The sequence below is a fragment of the Paramacrobiotus metropolitanus genome, unplaced genomic scaffold, assembly GCF_019649055.1.
Source record: "Paramacrobiotus metropolitanus isolate TYO unplaced genomic scaffold, Prichtersi_v1.0 Parri_scaffold0000285, whole genome shotgun sequence".
NCBI lineage: Eukaryota > Metazoa > Tardigrada > Eutardigrada > Parachela > Macrobiotidae > Paramacrobiotus > Paramacrobiotus metropolitanus.
This window is the reverse complement of record NW_026570505.1, coordinates 47,292-55,720: the sequence shown is the minus strand read 5'-3', so window position 1 is coordinate 55,720 and position 8,429 is coordinate 47,292. Positions and strand designations below refer to the sequence as shown.

The 8,429-nt window shown below is 55.6% G+C and overlaps 2 protein-coding genes across 2 annotated transcripts; both read right to left on the bottom strand.

Annotated features, from left to right (window-relative positions):
* Positions 1 to 4,311: 4,311 nt before the first annotated feature.
* LOC129601848 (coiled-coil domain-containing protein 9-like) lies at positions 4,312 to 4,770 on the bottom strand. The gene has a single exon (XM_055500757.1). The coding sequence runs from the start codon at positions 4,768 to 4,770 to the stop codon at positions 4,312 to 4,314; it is 459 nt and encodes a 152-aa protein (XP_055356732.1).
* Positions 4,771 to 5,094: 324 nt separating this feature from the next.
* On the bottom strand, positions 5,095 to 6,427 carry LOC129601847 (uncharacterized). The gene is made up of 2 exons (XM_055500756.1): positions 5,939 to 6,427; positions 5,095 to 5,766 (listed from the first exon to the last, which is right to left on the bottom strand). The coding sequence occupies exons 1-2, from the start codon at positions 6,425 to 6,427 to the stop codon at positions 5,095 to 5,097; spliced, it is 1,161 nt and encodes a 386-aa protein (XP_055356731.1).
* Between the last annotated feature and the right edge of the window lie 2,002 nt (positions 6,428 to 8,429).

Here is an 8,429-nt window from a genome sequence, read left to right as displayed (position 1 = left end):
AACTGGTTTGGCCCTGCATGCCGGTTTGGTCGTGCGCCTCGGGCCAAAAATTTCTAAGTACGAGTGCGCCCCGGTTGGGTCATGCATCTCGGGCCAAATATCTTCTAAGTCCAAGAGGGCCATAGTGGGAAATTTTCTAAGTCCCATGACCGAAGTGGTGTGATGGACCAAACTCGTTGGGGCGGTCCAACTCGGTCGCTGACATGCCTTGGGCGGGTTATGGAGCTCCTGTATGTCGGGGCATGTCTCTGGCGGGTGCAGGACGTGAAGGCCCTGTGTGGCCGGCGTTTAGCTCTCCGTTATGGACTTAGTTTTTTTTCGGCGGGCCACACCGTTTTGCGGGCCAAAATGGACTTAGTCGTTTTTTCGATGGTCCAAGGTGGATGGCAAGCCAAGGTGGCGCGCCAAGGTAATTGGCGGGCCAAAGTTAAAGATTCGTTGAATCTTGTCCGTCTCACTGGCCGTGGGCCATGAGTTAACTACCATGTCAGATAGGCAAATTTTTTGAGACCGTGGCCATAACAAAAATTAAAGGCTTCTGACGAAAACATCAGATGGGCCTGGCTAGACTTCAAAAAATTTAAGTTGTGGGCGCCGGTAGGCGTTTACCACGGAGTATCCGGTCTGCTGACTAGAAGGATCTTAGTTTGGCCTCTGGGCGCTGGTGAAATCTTTGGTTTTGCCTCTGGGCGGTGCATGCAAAAATGGGTGTACCACAATCTCTATGTGGCTCCCATTAACTCACTGGTCCCTCTTGCCTGGTATAGCAGCTAGACTCGTGAGCCGCATATGGTCCCCAGACTCATAGCGGAACTGGTCCAACTTCTATGGGCCAGGGCTTGCCCATGGCTTGTCGCAACTTATATGCGGGCCAGGACTGGTCCACGGCTTGTCGCAACTTCTATGCGGGCCGTCGAAACCTTCCGGGCGCTGAATCTCTTCCATGCCGGGGAAATTATCTCGCGCCAAGTTCGGTCCGGTGGACTCCGTCGGATGGTCTGGGATGGCCAGGCCAAATTCATGGTCCCAGCCGCTAAACCTTAGCCATTCCGGGGAATCCGGTTAAGACTCAGGAATTAAGGTCCGGTGAGGTAGACGTAACATGGCCGTAAGCCACGTTTGTTGGGCGAGGGTAACAACCGCTGGATTGTACCCACGATGGTGGTCAAGTTCCGCTTCAGCATTATGGTCCCACTTCTAGGCGACCGGGCCACTTCTATGCCAATATCGGTCCACTTCTATGGCCGACATGCAGGAATGTCCTTGGTCATGACACTCGTCGGCCCGTTCTGGGTGCAGTGGGTCGACGACGATTTCTTCCATGAGCGCCAGTTCTTCTTCCGTCTCTTAGTACTGGTGACTGGAGATACCAGCCGGTTGGGCTTCTTGACCACATTGGTCAGCCAAGGTCTGGTTCTGCGAAGACGATGCCGCTGAGCGTTAGGTGCGGAACTTCGTTGGAAGTTTTCGCCCGGCCGTTCGGTTAACGAACGCCTCGGCTGCCTTATCGTGGTCGCTCGGCTGGCGATAGCGATACTCTTTGGCGCGGCTCCTGAAGGTGTTCAGTACGCTCTGTATCGTGACTCCTTCTTCGATCTCATGGATCTGGTTTCCGAGCAGGGCCACATGGGTGAGGAGTTGAGGGATGATCATCCCTTGCCGGCAGGCAACCTCAAGTTCCCAGTGGCTTCGCAAATGACCAAGTCTGGCCGCGAAGATACGCATGACTGTGCCGTTCCATGAATACATATAGGTCCCCGGTGGGATTTTTCATAATTCTCCGGTCTGCGCGGGATTCGCATTGCAGCCCGTGCTCCTTTGACCAGGAAACTGGCGTTCGCGTCCGGTAGGACGAACTGAGCCAGATATTTGGCGAGATCCAACTGGTCATCGCATAGGTGCAGTTCGCACAAGTCATTCCAGTCCGGACGTGTAATGGGTTCGCTCAACAGGTTCACATCCGTGCTGCACGATAGTGCGCTGTCACGGACTATCGGGTATTCCTCACGATTTGCAATGTGCTCAGCCATGCTGAAGGTGTGGGGTTAGTCTTTTTGCTGGAAATCCCGTTCAAGTCCGGACGACCTGACAAAGTTCTACAGGTCCTGGATGATGGCGTCAATCTGGGCCCATTTATTCCGTGGGTATGGAATGGCCTTCATAATGTAATCCGTCACCTCCCGATGGGAACGTGGCCGGATGTTGACGCCTTGGCCCGAGGCGTATTTGTATGGGCCAAAGTCCGCTGCACTGGTGCTTGCGTCAGATCGGGCCGGTGGGTCCGATGACGGCGGTGCGGTATCCGTGTCCATTGGGACATGTATGCTGATATTCTAAGCCACTGAGCTAAAGGTTCGCTCAGGCCTCTCGTTAGTGCGGGAGACAACCAAGCCATCTTCCTCCTTCCTCTTTCCAGGCGAGGTCCGCGTTTGTGGCGGGCGCTCCTGAAGACGGCCACGGTTCTGGTGACCGGTTTGGTCCTGGTGTCGATTCTCAATGTAATGGTGCAAGTCATCTGGCTGCCGCGGTAGCGGTGCCGGTGGCGCGGGCGCATACTGTTGGGTAGGCGTCGAGTCGTCCTGGCCCTTTTGGGCGTCCAGCAGTCCTCCTTCCATTAGCTGTTTGGCCACCCGGTCCACCATCTGTTTGTTCACGGCGGTTATGAACTGGTCGTCTGTCGCCGAAGTTGACACCTCATGCCCGTCGGGCTGAGGGCCTGGCGATTGCCGGCGCTGGTGGGACTGGTCGTGGGTTTTCTGGACGGCCGTTTGACCGCGCCCTGATGAATGGTCAAGCCCGTGTTACGGGACCGACTGTTACGTTGATAATCGCGTTCTGCCTTCTTCTCTAACGCAGTTTGGCTGAGAGTTGGCGGTTGTGTGCCCATGCTGCTCCAGCCGGGGAGTCTGTCGCCGCTACGCTGCGTGTAGAGATCGTGGATCTCTATCTGTTCATGATCCCTTAGTAGGGGGATCAGGTGGCGTCCGTCTCGGTTGGTCATGTGCCAGTACGCGTCGAAGTTGCCTCTCACCACTTCTAGGTAGAAGCAATTGGCTCTTTCATTTTCGTCGCGAAAACCGGCTCGCAAGTGGTACGCGCAGGGGAAGTACTATCGTCGAGAGTTTTCCCTCCGGCCGGACAAGTCCAAACTGTTCCGTTTGCAGTCCGCGCATCTCGATTCATACTTCGGCTGCGGGGTAAGTCCCATTCTCTGTGGTAACAGAAATGAAACATGCAGAACAACTGGGGACGTCAACTTCTAGGACTGGTCCATATGATGATTACGCCCTATGAGTTTACGTCCCTATGGATTTTACAACCCGCCCCCCCCTATGCCTATGCAAGTTCTATGCTGGGTCGCTGGTGATAGGACTTTCGCTTCTGCTTCTTTTTGGTGGAAGCCAAAGTGGGACATCGGCAGGACGAGGGCCATAACGATCAGTTGGATCTTTCGGCTTTCGGTAGCGCTGCTGGACCTCTTTCTCATCAACGGTTTGCTCGAGCCAACGTTCGCGCAGCATCTTCTTGACGACATATCTGACGTCCTCGAAAATGGGGAATAGGTCTATGTCCCGGCCGTCGCCCGAGGCGTATTTCGTTCCATCAATCAGCTGCGGGTGGTGCGCAATATAGTACAACAGGCAATGGCCCAGCAGTTGGTTGGCGATTTCTCCGCGTGTGAGGCCGAGGGGGTGCTGTGTGGTGGTCAGCACAGTGAAAATGGCGTTGCGCCATTCCCAATATCCTTGAGGGGCCGCATCACGTCTTTCCGGTGGGAACGTGTAGAAGATATCGCCGTTGGGCGTGTGAGTTCGCAAGATGACTCCTTCATTGTATGCCATCTGGACATGCTGCCTCACTTTGGACTTGGACAGCCATGGGCCTTCCCATCTTTCGATGAGCTGATAGGCCATATCCCCTGTGGCGTAGGTTGTACCCGTTCGGGACAACGCCTGCAGGGCGGCCTTAACGTATGCCCATCCTTTGTCCGTGCTGGAGATCTTCATCTTCTTGGATGGATCCCGCCCGGCCACTTCCTGGCCACTGTCGATCGCGGTGGCGAGACATAACCAATGCGTGGCTTGGCTGGGCATGGGTCCTGTAAGGTATGGCGCATTTCGCATGAGTCCGATTCTGGGGAGAATCTGTCCCTCACGTGTAGTACGACCAAGTCAGGCGGTCCTGCGCTCCGGTCACTGGGTCCTGCGCCTTCTGCGCCGCCCTGTTACCCTTGTTGAGACCTTGTGTTTCGCCCTGGTGCTCCATGCTCTGGTCACCGGTAGGTGCCTAATTTTCGTCGCCTGGAGGAATTTACATGCTATGGTCCGGTGGGACGTTGATGGTCAGTTCACCAGGGCTCTGGTCATCGTCATCAGAGTCTTCGGAGTCGGACTTCTGGGATGCCATTTCTTGGTCCTCTTGATCCTCCCCTTCTTCATCTTCTTCTGACTCTGAGTCCTCTGGTCTAGAGTCCTCAGGATCCGAGTCGTCAGGTGGCGGGGTTGGCGACTTCTTGCCGCGCCCCTTCTTGGCCGTAGTCTTTCGAATCTTCATTGAAGAGGCTGATGGGGCCGATGAAGGCGGTCGGGACTGGCCAGCTGCGTTAGGCAGTGACACCGCGTCCCGCGGCGAGGGCCGTTGGCCTGCCGCACGCACATTTGCCTCCTGCTGTTCCTTTCGAAGAGCGTTCTCCCTCCGAGTAACCGATGGTCTTGTGGGCTTTTCCTGGGGCAGGTTTTTTGGGCCTGGCAGTTCGGCCAGTTGGGTCATGTTATATGCCTCTCTTGCCCTGCCTTTAAGGTCTTTGTCCTTCGCTCCTACCGCTTTCTTTCTGCTCGGATCCCATCTCGTGCCAACATCATGCGACACATACAGAGACCATTGGGTCTTCTGTGGGATGAATCCCGGGACAGCGAAGCGCAATGGTTCTGCGCGGATGGCGTTGGTCGTTTCTAATACGCCGTCTCTGACCAGTGCAAGTAATTCGTTCACAAGTTGGCTGTTCAATTTCCACGGATCCATCGTTCCCTTACATTGAAGGGCGTTGATCGTCCTGGAGATGTCCATCAAGGTGGAACCTCTTGGGTCGTGTAACTACCCAATGGTCCGGCAGATTTGTTGGAAGTAATTATCCGCGCTACGCGAGACTCCAGATGGCCGATGGGCCAAGTGGATTTCTGCCAAGTCGGTCCAATCGCGGTGCGTGCGGACCAGCAGGCCTGAGTCTAGAAAAAGAGTGACCAGCCGTCGCATAAAGGGTGCCGTCAGCACACGGTCCGCGAGCGGAAGTCCTCTAAATTCTTGTCCGAATGCCATGCGGGCGCGTAGAACGCTGACGAGAAACTGGTAAGGGTCTCGGCCCGATTCGCTTCTCAATATCCTGGCCGCTGCCACCCATTGGTCGGCGTAACACGCTAGGATTTCGATGTAAGTGGCTTCTGGTCCTGGGTCGGGAAGTTCGGCTTCGTCGTCCCAAGGTGATGGGAGCATGACTTCCTCGGAGGGTGGGTCCCCTTCTGGGACTGGTTCGATGTCTTCCTCCCTATATGGTGATGGGAGGGGAGGTAATGGCCTTGGATCGCCTAAGGGTTGTGAGGGGCCTGGTTTGTCCGGGCTGCCCGATAGGACCTGGACATCGTTGTCGCCTGACAGCCGGTTTTCCAGCTGGGCTATCTTGGCCTCACGACTCTTCTTGTCTTTGTCCTCTTGTTTCTTCTGGCGGTTCCTTTCGGCTTCCGGGTTCGGTGCGGCCTGTGATGTTTCCGCCTGGCACCCACAAGGTTGAGGTGTGTTTGGCGAGAGGCCGGTTTGGCCATCTCTGGCTTCTTGGCCTCTCTCGGCTGTTTAGCTCGTTGTGAGTTGGCCGAGTGGATCACCGATGCGCCAAACGCCAAATCTTCCATTGTCCCAGCTTGGGGAAAGTTATCGGTTAGCCAACGGGTATGTCGTCCACGTTGGCTGGCATAGTTGACAAGGTTGTTGGGACAACAGCCATTTGGCTCGTCCCTGGTTGGATCTGGTCCGCTGGTGCTTTTGGTGTCGGAGTGGCCTTCGATGGCCCCGCCTGCACTGGCTCAGCTTGTGGCGTAGCCACAACTGGCCCTGACGGGGATGTGTCCATCGGCTCGGGCTCCGGAGGCACTTGTGTCTTCGGTGGCACCACTGTTGACGATAGCCGTTCTGCCATCTTTGGATCCTTCTCCGGTGAGGTGAAGAGACGTCTGCGCCTTCGGTTCCAGTAGTCGTGCACCATCTTAACCACCAGCTGGCGGAGCATTTCGGTGAACATTTCGTAATCCTCCGGCTTATTCTGGTCCTTAGCCTCTTGTATCTTCTTGAGAAGGTAAGGATACTGCCGTGGGTGATTGTGTTCGGCGTGGACCACAAGGTGCCTCTGCACCGTTGGAGTGAGAGCACTCATGGGCATTAAGGCCGAGTCTGCTTCCACCTGTTCGGTAGGAAGTTCAAGAACGATTTTTGCCGGTTACGTGGGTGGCGGGATTCGTTCCACCGTTATGGTCATTGTCGGCTGTTGGGAGGATGAAGTGTCCATCTTCTCCTTGTCCGGTGATTTACCTGGCCGGCTCGGTGTGAACCTAAGAGCTACTGGTTCTGGGGCCGGCGTACTTGGCATGCGCGCCAGTTGTGATGTGGCGCGTCCAGGAGAAGTCCGTTTTTCTGGGGACCGACTTTTACGGGGCGATCTCCTCCGTAGAGGAGATTTGGCCTGTGCGGTCTCATACAAGACTCTTTGGACGTCCTTGTCCAAGTCTTCTTCATCTTCACTGGGCAGCATGCCATAATAATCCGCCGGGAATTGGGGGACTTCCTCATCGCTTTCGACCTCCTCCGGTGGGAGTTGGTCTTCCATTGGCTGGCCTGGCCTGGGGCGCGGTTCGACTGTCCCAGCTCTCGGATTAATGTGTGCCCCTCGAATGTACATCGCATGTTCGATGATTTCACCAGACAGCTTGCGCTGGCGAAGGGCTTGGCTTTTGTTTCTCATAGCCATGAATCTTCTGATGAGGATATTCCGTTCCTGGACCAATAACTGACAACCTCGTTTGGTGCGGTCAATCTCTTGTTCAGTCAAGGTCGGATCGCCGGCGCGTATCCGCTGGCGCATGTCCTTTTCAGTGAGGTTTAAGCGTAGATCGACTTCCATGATCTCGCCAACCAGTTCATTATGCGGGTCCATCTGATACTGGCTGGTTGGGCCCGTTGGGGTCAACCGAATACGATGACTCTTCGGAAGCTCGTTCCGCAATGGTACCTTTGTCCCTGATGGCATTGGCCGCTCCTCTGGTGGTGAGAGCACATGTCCTTTCCCAGGGAAATTCTTCGGCGGTGACTTCTTCTTCTTGGTCGGTAGACCACGAAGTGTCAAAGTCGGTTGGCTGGCCGCATTTTTAAGTATGGACGGTCCGGACCAGGTAGGGCCGGGAAGCTCTAAGTCCATAGGTGGTCCTCTCCATGCTGGGAGTGACCGCTGCGAATGAGGTTCCTCGGCTTCTGGAGGAGTCCTCTTCTTCTTTATGAACCTGGGCGACTGTGGGCCACCAGTTGTAGCTGGTGTGGCCGTTCTTTCCAATGTGTCAGGCTTTCCTCCGGCCGATTTCCTGGCCGTTGGGCGGGCGACCAAAGTACCACCTGATATATCGCCTTCGATTCGGTTTGGCGTAGGCGTGGTGTCTGATGATGCCGTTGGCTCATCGACGACCATTGGGCTTGTCGGTGCACCAGTCGGTTGGACTGGTGCTGACTCTTGGGCTTGCTTCTCCGGCGAGAGTTCGAAGGTTTTATCAAGCATACTCTCGTCCGTTTCAGCTTCCTGCGGTGGGATTTCCATACTGTCGTCCGCGGTAGCGGGTGTGGCAGTGTCCACAGGTTGGCTTGAGGTTGGCCCAGGCACGGTTGGTGCTGGGGCCACTGCTTGATCTTGGACCAAAGTTGGGTCCACTGATGTTGAGGCTACTGATGCTTATACAATGGTCGGCGCTGCCGCTGAGTCTGGTTGCCATTCGTTAACTGGATCGAATTCGCCTGGGCGTTCCGTTGTTGACGGGCCTGGTCATTGGACTTTCCAGTAATCTTCGATAAATGTGCGGAACCACCTTATGGTGTGCTCCACAACAAGCAACGAATCGCCGGTAGGCATCGTGCTGTTCGGTGTAAGTTCTCTGGGCAGGGCTATCCGATGGGATAAGCTTTGCTGCTGTTTGGTCAGCCGGACCGCTTCTGGGTCAAATGGGCTTAGATCCCTTATTTGGTTGGACATGCGACGATCGATGTCCTCGGCGTCTCTAATCAGGTTACTGACGTGTAGCGCCACTTGGACTGTCATTTGGATCGTTCCACTGTCCACTTCGCTTAACCTTCGGCGCCAGGCTTCTTGTTCGTCTTCCCACTGTTAGCGAAGGGTCCGGCGG